The following is a 13,885-nucleotide window of genomic DNA, read 5'->3' as shown; positions in this document are numbered from 1 at the left end:
TGGCCCATTTGTTGATTGGGTTGTTTGTTCTCTTATTGTCTAATTTTTTGAGTTCTTTGTATACTCTGGATATTAGGGCTCTATCTGAAGTGTGAGGAGTAAAGATTTGTTCCCAGGATGTAGGCTCTCTATTTACCTCTCTTATTGTATCTTTTGCTGAGAAAAAACTTTTTAGTTTGAGTAAGTCCCATTTGTTGATTCTAGTTATTAACTTTTGTGCTATGGGTGTCCTATTGAGGAATTTGGAGCCCGATCCCACAGTATGTAGATCGTAGCCAACTTTTTCTTCTATCAGACGGCGTGTCTCTGATTTGATATCAAGCTCCTTGATCCATTTTGAATTAACTTTTGTGCATGGCGAGAGAAAGGGATTCAGTTTCATTTTGTTGCATATGGATTTCCAGTTTTCCCAGCACCATTTGTTGAAGATGCTATCCTTCCTCCATTGCATGCTTTTAGCCCCTTTATCAAATATAAGGTAGTTGTAGTTTTGTGGATTGGTTTCTGTGTCCTCTATTCTGTACCATTGGTCCACCCGCCTGTTTTGGTACCAGTACCATGCTGTTTTTGTTACTATTGCTCTGTAGTATAGTTTGAAGTCTGGTTATACCCTCCCTTTTTAACCTCACGCTTCCTTTCCCCTTCCACAGCAAACAACCAGACGGGGGAAATATATTGATAGTAGGTTTTGCTACCAGTTTTTTTCTCCTGAAAATAAGATAAGGAAAAACATGATGCATTATTCTAACTCCTTGCTGAAAGGCAAAGCAAAAAAAAAAAATTTCACTGGTAGAGGACATAAAATCAGGTGTCAAAACAATGACCCTTTTGTGCTCTCTGTGGAGGTTCCACTGTTGTTTTGTTCTTTGGACTTACCGCTATATGAGCACTTGCAACTATACTATTATGTTCTAACCATGTACAAAGTATGATATATAATTTCACTTAAAGAAGAGTTTGAATTTTTAAATATATTTCTGGACTTTTATCATTTAATCATGTAGAGATTCAAGCCTTTGTATAACATGTGATAAAAACACCCAGTATGGAGGGAGAAGGGCAGTAGAGAAAGGACTATATTATTATCTGAATTCCCATGTTCTGGTGACTGTGAATAGGTAGATTATTGTTATGTGTCCCCCAAAAAGTTCACGTGTGAGACCACACAAAAATTTTCAGAAGTAAAATGATTAGATTATTAGAAGTGTAACATGATCAGTGGATCCTCATAGCAGGTTAATTGGGTGGCCGCTATAGGCAGATAGAGTGTCGCTGAAGGAAGTAGGTTGCTGGGGTTGTGTCTTTAGGGTTTATATTTTGTCTTTGGTGAGTGGAGCTGTCTTTGTGCTTCCTGGTTGTCATGTCCTGAGATGCCTTCCTCTACCACACCCTTTCACAGTGATGTACTGCCTCACCTCAGGCCCAGAACCATGGAGTTAGCCAACTATGAACTGAACATCTGAAACTGAGAGCTAAAGTAAACTTTTGCTCTTCTTTGTTGTTATTATTAGGTCTTTTGGTCACAGCAATGAAAAAGCTAACTAAAACAATTATGGACTAAACAGGAGGCCTGAGGATAGAGAAATTGGAGGAGGTTGGCTGGTGATAGGAAAAATATATAATCTTAGAATTCTGTAAAGGATCCAGAGAGAGCTGTCTAAATTGGAACTACTGTTGAATATAAGGTGAAACAATTACTTACTTACTTAATGATATTTTATAAGTCACAAAGCTAGTGAGGTGACAATTGATGTTTTGAATTTGTATATACAAAATAAATAAATGTTTTCAGTTAAAGGCCACATACCTGGTAAGCCAGGTTGGCATTTTCATGCATTCCAAAAATTTCTGGGTCATCTATCAAAGGCAGATTTTCAATGTAGTCCTTAAATTCTTGTAAGTTATCAGCCAATGGTGCAAAGTATATGCCTGTTATTAAAAACAGAAGGAAAACATGTCTTAAAAAAACTGACTCTGCATTGCCAACTTTGGTTTTTCACTGCCTCATTCAGATGATATCTTCTCTTGTGAAAAGGAGATTGTCTTTTCTAAATCTCCTTGCTTTCATTGATGTGTCTAGTTTTGTTACTATTTATTGACACGTTGAGCATCAGTTTAGTGTCTTAACTTTTCAGGATGTCTCCTTCAGAATGTTTAAATACTCTGAGAATCCAGGGACACAGTGCTGAAAGGTATGCCTCTTTAAGAGCTCCAAATTTATGCTTGTGTTAGAAATACTTTCACATTCTGTTTGATAAACAATGATGATCTTCTCTAATTTCTCAAAGCAAATGCAAAACATTGAAACGTAGTGTTACTCAAATTTTCCTAGTGATGACAACATACAACTTGAATGTAATCAATGATTTACTTCTCAGTGGTAGAAGCTTTTATGAGCTTACTGTCCTAATCAGATTGCTCCCTCCAAGGGGATTAAGACAATTAATTTACTTGCTTTTTGACCCTTGGTGACCAATTCATAGATCTGTTTTTTAAATTAAACTTGCCATATTGGAAATTTTCTTTAATTACATCCAAAATATTCTAAACTATAACTTTGAAAACATATTTAGACATAATAAAATCAATTTTAATACAGAAATAATTCAAAGTATTTACTGTAAAATATATATATTTGTGTTTTTACTATCAAACTGGCTTTGAAGGTATCAAGTGTGGGAATGGACTGAGTTGCAAGGATTAGACACAGAGGTCCCCTGGGTGGAAAACTGAAAGATGCTGTCAATGGCTTCTTGAGAAAAAAATTCAAATGTCATTCACCTGATTCAGAATATTGATAACTATCTTGTAATGTTTCTGGAGAAAAAAATCTTTTCAAGACAGTACGAAGGCATCTTTGATCCCATGTGTCTGTAACTCTACCTCCATAAGTAATTTCACCTGAAAAGGAGTTTGCATTTTTAAATATATTATTTTTTTAAATTGACAAACATAGCTTAATTATAATAGGTTTATTTGGTACTTAAAATGGAAAAAGCACATCAAAATTTCCTCCCACCACCCCCTCAAAAAAGAATAAATCAGAAAAAAATCTAGTACATGTATATTATCCTAGTAATTTTGCTTTTTCCAAAAAAGCTAAAGTCACTGATCTCTATTTACATACTTTTTCCTTTTTCTTGTTTTGCTTCAAAAATATTCATTTTGAGTCATATCTCTTCCTTGACTGTAACATTCTAAAATATACACACTTTGCATGAAACAGTGCTTCCACTCAGGGTCCACAAATAAAATGGAACCAAACATTTGTAACAAGTCATTTAAACTCTATACATACTTTATAAATTGTTGCTGACAAGCTTGGGAGGAAAGAGATCCATGATGACATAGAGAACTTGCCTCACATAAATTATGATAGGGGGAATTAAAACTTATTTTATACTCTCTCTGTCCACAGAGAAGCTACTTTCAGTATGCTTCATTGTCATCCCAAAATCATGAGTAGGAAGGAACCATACTGGAATGATATCTAATGCTGATATAATTCCTTGGAAAATTCCAGATTCATTGCTGTAAGTCACCAGTCATCATTGAAGTGCTCCTGCAAGGTTTTCACCCATGATACTAATAGTGCTGCTGTGAGGATTTAATTTACTAATTCATGAGAAATGCTTACAATAGAGCCTGGCATGAATTAAGAGCAATGTGTTTTCCATACTATTGTTATTGGGGAAAACATCTTTTCAATTTTCTATGTGTAAATATTCTTCATGATATGCTTATCACAATCTTAAATTCACAGAGAGAATTTCAAGAGGCATCATTATCACCACTAAACACTGGGGGAGGACCCCATCTTCATAAGGGTCAAGTAGGGGTGAATCAACAACTCTGTGGTCCACAGATGGATGCCCTGGCCACATGGACATACTGACCAGTAATGTAAATCAGTGCATCCCAGGGAATCTTCCCATCTTGGCAATAAAGGTTGAGGTTCAGTAGAGCACATTCCCTATCACTGTCATTAAATTCATAGCATATATTCCATCCAAGGGGCCCAAACTTCTTTCTCTCCTAGAATAGAAAATAAATAGTCTGAAATAAAATTTGATAAAATTAATTATGTTTAAAATAGTGAAAAAGAAAAGGCGAATATTAAAACTGGGCATTCCTACACTGCAAAATCAATTAAAGTCATGCAGTTCAACTTTAACCAGGCTTTCACCAAAGAGGAGGATCACATCTTCTTTAATACTGGACCCTCTGCATATTTACTACAGAAAATTTGTTATTACTAGAAATTCATCAGATCTTTTTTTTTAAAATCTGTTTTTCAGGGCAAAATAAAATATTTCCCTGTCAGAATAGGAAAAATAATCTTATTTAGAGTCTTTTGGCATAAAAATACTGATGCTATAATTATATATCTGGTGAGAGAGAACTATTCCCTACTCTTATAAGGAGTTTTATTCAGGGCTTTCTGTCATACCATATTATGCTTATTACATACTGTCTTCTCCATGGTGATGTTTAAAAAGAAAATGGTACACATAATCATAATCTTTGTTTTATGATATCCCTCCCTCTTTGCTATTTTCTTATCCTACCTTAATTTCTTAATTCTAAACTAACAATTATTGGTCCCAAGTTCCTTCCTCTTGATCTCAAATTTTCACTACTCTTAAACTACCTCCTCATCTTAGCATCATCTTTTTATTAGTGGAACAGCAAAAGAGCTCCTGATAGCCAGAGCCTCTGATTTCCAATTTCTCAGACCTCTTCTAGGACCCTTTTGTTTATCTATCCCATATCTTGCACCTTTAATCTTCTTTTTTTCTTTACTGATTCTCTTTCTATAGAACACACACAGTTGAAGACCAGGATGCCAGTCTAATCAAGACACCACCCAATGATTCATAGTTGGAGAGTCAGAATTAGAGCACAAGGTCACAGATATGAATACCATACCAAGCAGAGTCTGGATCAGGGGAAGGAGACTGTTTCTGGGTTGAGGGTCATCTTTTGGGGGACTTGGGGCTTCAGTAATACGTGGAGAGGAGGCCACTAGGTTGGTGAGTCCACTCAAAGGAACACGTAAAAGTGAAATTATTGTAAAATTAACACGGAGGTCTTGATGGTTGACAAAAATATATGGGTGAAGAGGAAGAATAAAAATAATCCTGAAGTTCTGGTTGTCACTAATTGAGAGAATGGAACCATTGATTTCAGAATTAGAGACTGGAGGTGTTATGGTTTAGATGTGAGGTGTCTTCCAAAAGCTCAAGGCAATGCAAGAAGGTTCAGAGGAGAAATGATTGGGTTGTAAGAGTCTTAACCCAATCAGTGAATTAATCCCTGATGGGATTAACTGGTAGTGGTAGGGTATGGCTGGAGAAGGTGGAAATTGGGGTGTATCTATGGGGTATACATTCTGTATCTTGAGAGTGGACTTGCTCTCTCTCTCTCTCTGCTTGCTGCTTTCAGTGATGGAGATGCTTCCCTCCACCCACACTCTTCTGCCATGATATTCAGCCTCACCGGGAGCCCTGAGGAATGGTGTTGAACTTCTATGGACTAAGACTTCTGAAACCATGAGCCTTCAAATAAACTTTTTCTCCTCTATAGTTGTTCTGGTCAGATCCTTTAGTCACAGCAGGTAAAAAGCTGACTAAAACAGGAGGGAAAGCAGATTTTGAGTGTGAGGTTGAATTGAGGAGATCAGTTTTGTATTTGTTGAGTTGGCCCTACTCCATTGATTTAGATGATGGTGTTCTGTGGGCATATAGCATGTAGGTGGGAGCCAGTATAGCTGTGAGATACTCATGCAAACTGAGTATATAGATCACTAGTTGAATTAAAAGAACTTGGGTTCAAATCCAGAATAGGGTCCTTAGTGCTTCACAGTGCCATTCGTAAGCTTTCACTTATTTTTTTTAGTACTTATTTATTTAGAAGATAGTACACATCTTTGTTGCTATTAAAAAGCAGAATCGAATATACCTGAATAATTGCATGAAAGAAACAAAGGCCAAATATCATCTGTCTCCATTTTCTTCCAAGGATATTTTCTTCGAAAAATGAAGGTGTCATTTCAGTAAATGCTCGCCTGATATTTGCACGTAACCCTTTGGGAGGCTCATTGGTTACCTGGATTAAGATAGAACATATCCAGAAGAGAGGGTGATTTTATAGACTTGCATTATTTCTGAATAATACACATAGACTGAAGACACTGAGATGATCTAGCTAACTTTCCCACAAGGGCCTTCCTGGAATGTGCAAGTCTACTTCGTATCTTGTTCAGCCACAGTCCAGGAGAGAATAGGGCCTGGCGGGGTCCTCAGATCTATAACATTGGAAGCGTCTGCATAAGAGCCTTAGACACTTCCATTTGGTGCTCATTTTTCTAAACATGGGCCAAAAAGCATGCTAAGACTTTCTCCATTGGATTTTTCAGTTATCTCAAAATATGACATCATTCCAGACTTTGTCCCATAACATAGGGCAGGGAGGAAAGAAGAACCTCTTATTCCTCATTCCTTCCCACATATTGGAAACTTCCTGCACTGAAATTCAGCAGCTATAACACCTGAAGGCCTTTTTCTCAAATGCTGAAACATTCCCATTCCTGTGGGACAGGATGTGTTGTTATCACTGTACACTTAACATTTTCTTTTGAAGGGTAAGAGCTGGAAGAATTGAATGACAAACAGGACTAGAAGATGCAAAGATAGTCACTGTCTTGCGACCTAATTTCCTCCACCTGCCTATCAGTTGAAAGGATATGGATATCCACCTTCTCACCCTGACCACATAAACTTCAATGTGGTTCTGTGCAAGGTCTGAGCTCCATGGAGCTCCTAAATGAACACCAACCATTCCCATTCCAACCATGTGCATACATTACCTTGACAGAATTCTGAAGAACTGTAACAGGAAATGTAGTACTAGGCATAGAGCTTAGAAAAAGTCGAAAAGTGTCCTTGATAGCATGAGCTATTTAAAACAAAGACAAAACAACAAAAAAGGAAAATGTTTAGCTTGTAGTAGTACTTTTTTTTAATAAGAAATAAGACTGTTTTTTGAATCCTAGTTGTGTAACTTAACTGAACCTGCCTAGTACTCAAATTTCTTATCTATAATAAGAGCAAACACAATGCCTACAATAAAGATCTACTCTAAGAACTTGATAAAATGGTATTATTATGCAAATGTATGTGCTCAACATACTTGGATCTATGAAGGATTTAATTAGCTCTTCCATGGCTAACATCCAAGAAACAGCAAGATGGCAGTTTTGCAAAAATACCCAGTTTCCTGATTTCATTGCATCCTTGATCATTTTCTCAGCAATGGGTCCTTGTCCTTGTCCTAGTGAAATTGACTGCACTCTGAATTGAACAACAACAAAAAAGAGACTGTGTTATACTATTTTAAAGCAATGCAGATATTTTAAAAATGTAAATATGCTATGATAGTCTTCAAATGCCAAGTTAATGGGATCGTCCACTGGATCACTTCTGTTTCATATTACCATTATGGGAGACTGCTTGAATTTGAAATATATTTCATATGGAGTGGTCAAAAACAATAGTAAAACAGACTTAGGCCAAAGAAAGAAAATTAATATTTATAAAATAAAAGAAGTACAGAACCAAGAGCACCACCAATGATCCTAGGATATCCAGAGCTCTTTTTTAGGGGTCTCAGGTTTTGGGAACATGATAAATATGTAATTAGTCTTGGAAATCACTTTTATCAGTGTTATCTATCAAGGTGAGGAACTGCTCCTTTGGAGAATCACTGGCCTTCACTGGTTACCAAGCCACCTTTCCTAAATAGCCCCTCATTTCCTGGCCCCATCAGTCAATTTCACTGGGGCAAGGACAAGGACCATAGTCTAGTTTTCCCAGCACCATTTGTTGAAGAGGCTATCTTTTCTCTAATGTATGTTTTTGGCACCTTTGTCTAGTATGAGATAACTGTATTGATGTGGGCTTGTCTCTGTGTCTGTTCTATTCTATTGCTCTTCATGTCTGTTTTGATGCCAGTATTATGCTGTTTTTGTTACTATAGTTCTCTAGTACAATTTAAGGTCCAAAATTGTGATGCCTCCTCCTGCTTCGCTTTTCTTGCTGAGGATTGCTTTGGCTATTCTGGGTCTCTTATTTTTCCAAATAAATTTCATGCCTGCTGCTTCTGTTTCTATGAAGAATTTTGAAAATTGGAATTTTAATGGAGATTGCATTGAATGGAATAGCACTTTGGGTAGTATGGCCATTTTGATTTCCTATCTGACAACATGGGAGATCTTTCCACCTTCTAAGTTCTTCTTAAATTTCTTTTTTTAATGTTCTGTAATTTTCATTGTAGAAGTCTTTTGCCTTTTTCGTTAGATTTCCCAGGTATTTTATATATTTTTTGAGGCTATTGTGAATGGGATGATTTTCCTAATTTCACATTCAGCTAATTCATCATTGGAGTACAGGAATGCAATGATTTATGGTTGTTAATTTTGTAGCCTGCTACTTTGCAGAATTCATTTATGAGTTATAGAACTTTTCTGGTGAAATTTTTTGGGTCTTCTAAATAAAAGATCATGTCATTACAAAGTTGAACTAGTTTGAGCTTTTATTTTACTATTTGTATCCTTTTAATTTCTTTCTTTTGCCTAATTTCTCTGACAATTACAATGTTTGCCTAATTGCTCTGACAATAACAATGTTGAATTGAAATGGTAAAAGTGGGCATCCTTATCTTGTTCCAGGTTTTAGGGGGCATGTTTTCACTTTTTTCTTCATTTAGAATGATGCTGGCCTTGGGTTTGTTGTTTATAGCTTTTACAATGTTGCGGTATATTGTTTCTATCCCTACTTTTCTAGTGTTTTAAATATGAATGGATGCTGCATTTTATCAAATGCTTTTTCTGCATCTATTGAGATAATCATGTGATTTTTGACTTTCCATCGATTGATGTATTGAATTACGTTTTTTGAATTACGTTTTTTGATTTTTGTATGTTTAACCAACCTTGCATACTTGGGAAGAAACTCACTTGGTCATGGCGCACTGTCTTTTTAATGTGTTTTTGTATGTAATTTGCTAATTTCATTAAGAATATTTGTATCTATGTTCATTAAGAATATTAGTCTGAAATTTTCTTTCTTTGATGTGCCTTTTTCTGTTTTTGTCATCAGGGTAATACTAGCTTCATATTATGAATTTGGAATATTATTCTATTTAATGGAATGATTTGAGGAGGATTGTTATTAGTTCTTTAAAGGTTTGGTAGAACTGGGCTGAGAATCCATCTATTCCTGAGCTTTTCTTTGTTGGTAGGATTTTGATGTTTCTTCAGGCACTCTGTCTGTCCAGTATTGAGTTTAAATGAAATCCCTCTTTCACCCATCTCACAGTATTCCTGATGCTTGCATCTAGGGTTACTGAGTGAGGAGAAATCCGGTTTCCTCCTAGTTCCATCTTCTCCCTTCAACATTATGTTTTTAAAGATTCATTCATGTTATTGTGTGTTATTATAGTCGATGCATTTTTCATTGTTGCATAATATTCTAGGGTGCTCTTAGACTACAATTTATTAACTATTCATTCTTGAATATTTGAGTTATTTGTTTGTTGGTTATTTTTCACAATGCTTCAAAAACATTTTTATTCTAATTGGTTATATATGACAGGAGAATGCATTACAATTCATATTATACATATAGAGCACAAATTTTCATATCTCTGGTTGTACACAAAGTAGAGTCACACTATTTGTGTCTCCATACATGTACTTAGGGTAATGATGTCCATCTCATTCCTCTTTCCTACCCTCATGCCTCCTCCCTTTTTCTCCCTCCCCTTTGCTCTATCTAGAGTTCATCTAGTCCTCCCATGCCACACCCCCATTATGAATAAAGCATCCTTACATCAGAGAAAACATTCAGCATTTGTTTTTTGGGGATTGGATAACTTCACTTAGCATTATATTCTCCAACTCCATCCATTTACCTGCAAATGCCATGATTTTATTCTCTTTTAATGCTGAATAGTAGTCGTTGTGTATATTTACCACATTTTCTTATCCATTCATCAACTCATGGGCATCTAGGTTGGTTCCACAGTTTAGCTATTGTGAAATGTGGCTGTGTCCCGGGAGTATACTGTTTTAAAGTCCTTGGGATAGCTGGGTCAAATGATGGTTCCATTCCAAGTTTTCCAAGGAATCTCCATACTGCTTTCCATATTGGCTGCACCAATTGCAATCCAACCAGTAAAGTATGAGTGTGCCTTTTTCTCCACATCCTCGCCAACACTTATTGTTCTTTGTAGTCTTAATAGCTGACTGGAGTGAGATGAAATCTTAGAGTAGTTTTGATTATTTGTATTTCTATAACTGTTAGAGATGTTGAACATTTTTTTCTTATATTTGTTGATTAATTGTATATCATTTTCTGAGAAGTGTCTGTTCAGCTCCTTGGTCCATTTATTGATTGGGTTATTTGATTTTTTGGTGTTAAGATTTCAAAAACATTTTGTATGTACCTTTTGGTCTATGTTGGCACTCCATTTTTTGTGTGAATATTTCTTGAGGTGGAACTGCTGTTTGACAGAGTATGTGTACATATAACTTTTGTGTAATATCAAACTGTTTTCCAAGATGGTGTTGCCATTCCATACCTCCACCAGCAGTAGATGAGAGTTACTCTTTTTCCACCTCTTGGTTAACGTCTGGTGTAGTGGTGTCTCACTGAGGTTTTAAATTATTTGCTTTTTTTAAATTGACTATTTGGCTATATCCTTTATTGTCTTTTATCTCCCATTTTATTCTTTTTTGTTGTTGTTATTAAAATCCTCTCCAGCCTCAAACTTATTTTGAGTTTAGTCTTAATTAATAGACAGTACTTATTTTTTGAGCAAATTTTGGTTTACAATGAGTGTATAGTTATCATATAGCCCCCTTTCCCTCCCCCAGTTTCTTCTTTTATTAATATCCTGTATTAGTGTGATACATTTGTTATGATTGATGAGGTAATATTGACATAATATTGTATAATGAAAGTTTATAGATTACATTAGGGTTTACCCTTTGGGTGGTACTTCCTTAGTGGCTTTTTTGTATTGAGTTCTTTAGGTTGGATATAAACCCTCTGTTATATTTACTACAAGTATTTTTTCCCACTTTGTCACTTGTTTCTTTAAAACACTCTCTTAATACTGCCTTTTATGAATAAAAATCCTATATGTTAATGTACTTCAGTCTAATTTATCAATTTTTAAAAACGATCACCTTTTTGTATTTAGAAAAAATGTCACTGCCCAGGATGACACTCTCTTATATTATTTTCTAGTTATTGTTTTGCCTTTTATATATTTGCTTTATATATACATGTCAAAATTAATTTTTTGTGTGGCTGTTCCAGCAAATTCAGGAATATTTATTGAAAAGATCCTTTTTTATTCCTCACTCTGACTTCTGTCATAAACAGGATCCCAACGTACATGAGTTCATTTCTGAATTACCTATTTTTTTCATTCATCTATTAGTCTAGACTTGCACTGGTACCACAACATCTAAATGACTCTCATTTTATAATAAGTTTATAGTAAATCTTGACATGTAATAAAAAAGTTCTCTCACCTCATTTTTCTTCTTTAACAGTGTCTTAGTTATTTTTTTAATTATTAGAAGTGTACAGTTCACTGACTTCCATTATACTCACAATGTTGGAAAATCATCACTGCAGTCTGGTTCCAGAATATTTTCACTATCCCAAAAAGAAATCTCATACCTACTGTGCTAGAGTTTTGCAGAAAAACAGAACCAATGTTATATATGTGTACCTATACGTGGTGTGTGTGTGTGTGTGTGTGTGTGTGTTTTCCCATGATACACACATAAATTTAATGGGAGTTAGCTCATGTGATTATAGAGACCATGCAGTCCCAAAATCTGCCTTCTGTAAACTGAAGAATGAGGAAAGCCATTGGCATAATTCCTATTGAGTGAAAGTTCTGAGAATCAGAATATACCAGCTCAAACAGAATATTTCTTCAGGTATTTTTTCTGAATCTCCTTCCCGTCTTCTCTCCTGGTACTTTCATTATGTGTGTTGGTGGGGTTGGTGGTATCTCTCAGGTCTCTTGGGCTCTGTTAGTTTTTCTTCATTCTTTTTTTCCTTTCTGCTCCTCAGAGGTTGAGGAATCTAAATTGACCTATTTTTCCTCTCTACTGATTCTTTCTTCTGCCTCCTCCCACATGTATCCTTTTAGTGACTTTTAAATTTCAATTATAATTTTAATCTCCAGAATTTCTACTTTGTTCCTTTTTATAAATCCTATCTCTTTACTGCTGTTCTCTATTTCGATGAGACATCATTCTCATGTTTTTCTTTAGTTCTTTGTTGATGTTTTATTTAGCTATATGAGTATATTTAAAATAATTGATTTAAAGTTTTTGTCTATAAAATATTGCATATTCTTTGTTATTTGTAAAAGTGACAAGAAGTAGAGAATAGAATAGTGGTTATTACTACCTGAGAAGGATGTGAAAGGGAGGGTTGGAGAGAGGATGGTTCATGATTACAGGGGTGCTGCTGCATAGGAGGAATAACCTCCAGTGTTCTACAGCACAATGGGATAACTATGGTTGACAACAATTAATTATTTCAAATGACTGGTAAAGAGAATTTTGAATGATTCCAACACAAAGAAATAATAAATGTCTGAGGTGACAGATATGCCATTTACCCTAATTTGATCATTATACATTGTACAATATACTGAAACATCACTATAAATTACAATTTATAAATTTAAATACCCTATAAATTATAATTATTCTGTATTATTTAAAATGAAAGTATATAAAATACATTTTTTTATCTAGTAGGTTCAAAGCCTACCATTTACCAGGTTCAGTTTCTGTTAAGATTTTTTTCCCTGTAAATGGACCATACTTCTTGTTTGTTTGAATATCTTACAATGCTTTTTGAAAGGTGGACATTTTGAATATTATAAAGTGGCAACGATAAAAATCAGATTGTTCCCTGTCCAGTGTTTGTTGCTGCTACTCAAGGTTTGTTTACTGACTTTTGTGAATCACTTTTATAAAAACTGTATTATTTGTTGCATGTTGATACTGAAATGTAGACATGACATCTCTATTTGGTTGGCTTAGTAATCAGCTAGTAATTCAATAGTAATTCAATTTCATTCATTAAATGCCTAGAATGACAACAATAAGAAATCTCCAAGATTTGTATGTGGGCTCTGTGCGTGTTTTGGGTCATGCTTTCAAAACTCATCTGGGATGAGTACAAAGGAACTTATCCTAACTATTGAATTGAGGCACTGGTCTTTTCTGGCCACTAGACTCAAATGACACCTTGGTTATTGTGTCTCAAGTCAGCTGACTTTTGGGCTGGAATTTGTACCAACAGCTCTCCTGGATCTCAAGCTTTTGGACTCAGACTGGAACTACACATTATCAACTCTTCTGAATCTCCAGCTTTTGGGACTTCTTAGTTCCTTATTAAAAAATATATATGTGTGTATACATATATACATACATATATGTATGAGCATATGTGTGTACATATATGCACACATATATTATATATTCACATATATTTTAAATATATATTGACTATACTAAAATATATTAAATATATTATTTATATATTATTACATATATACATTTAAACATATGTGTGTACATACACATGTATATGTACACATATATATGCCCACATATATACACACACATATATACTATATATTATATTTGTATATATAAGATATTTTGAGAGATCACATTCACATATATATAAATATATACACATATAATAATATATGTGTTTATATGTGTGTATGTGTGTGTACATATATACACACATATACATATATTTCTAAGTAGACCATA

The 13,885-nt window shown here is 34.8% G+C and overlaps 1 protein-coding gene across 7 annotated transcripts in view; it reads right to left on the bottom strand.

The window, feature by feature from the left end:
- Positions 1 to 13,885, bottom strand: part of LOC124101538 (dynein axonemal heavy chain 6) — a 173,709-nt gene that overhangs the window by 35,951 nt on the left and 123,873 nt on the right. For 6 of the 7 annotated variants that reach the window (XR_009228040.1, XM_046457552.2, XM_058583396.1 and 3 more), the window contains 6 exons: positions 7,192 to 7,352; positions 6,869 to 6,957; positions 5,962 to 6,108; positions 3,897 to 4,035; positions 2,782 to 2,901; positions 1,808 to 1,929 (listed from right to left, as the gene is read on the bottom strand). Coding sequence is in view for 6 of the 7 variants with exons in the window: in XM_046457552.2 (XP_046313508.1) it covers positions 1,808 to 1,929; positions 2,782 to 2,901; positions 3,897 to 4,035; positions 5,962 to 6,108; positions 6,869 to 6,957; positions 7,192 to 7,352 (778 nt within the window). In the remaining variant the exon portion in view is untranslated. The remainder of the gene's footprint in view (positions 1 to 1,807; positions 1,930 to 2,781; positions 2,902 to 3,896; positions 4,036 to 5,961; positions 6,109 to 6,868; positions 6,958 to 7,191; positions 7,353 to 13,885) is intronic. The other variant, XM_046457550.2, reaches the window with a different exon arrangement.

This window comes from Marmota monax, unplaced genomic scaffold (assembly GCF_021218885.2).
Source record: "Marmota monax isolate L192 unplaced genomic scaffold, Marmota_monax_Labrador192_F-V1.1 WCK01_AAM20220418_F8-fsc00390, whole genome shotgun sequence".
NCBI lineage: Eukaryota > Metazoa > Chordata > Mammalia > Rodentia > Sciuridae > Marmota > Marmota monax.
This window is presented reverse-complemented; position numbering and strand designations above follow the sequence as displayed.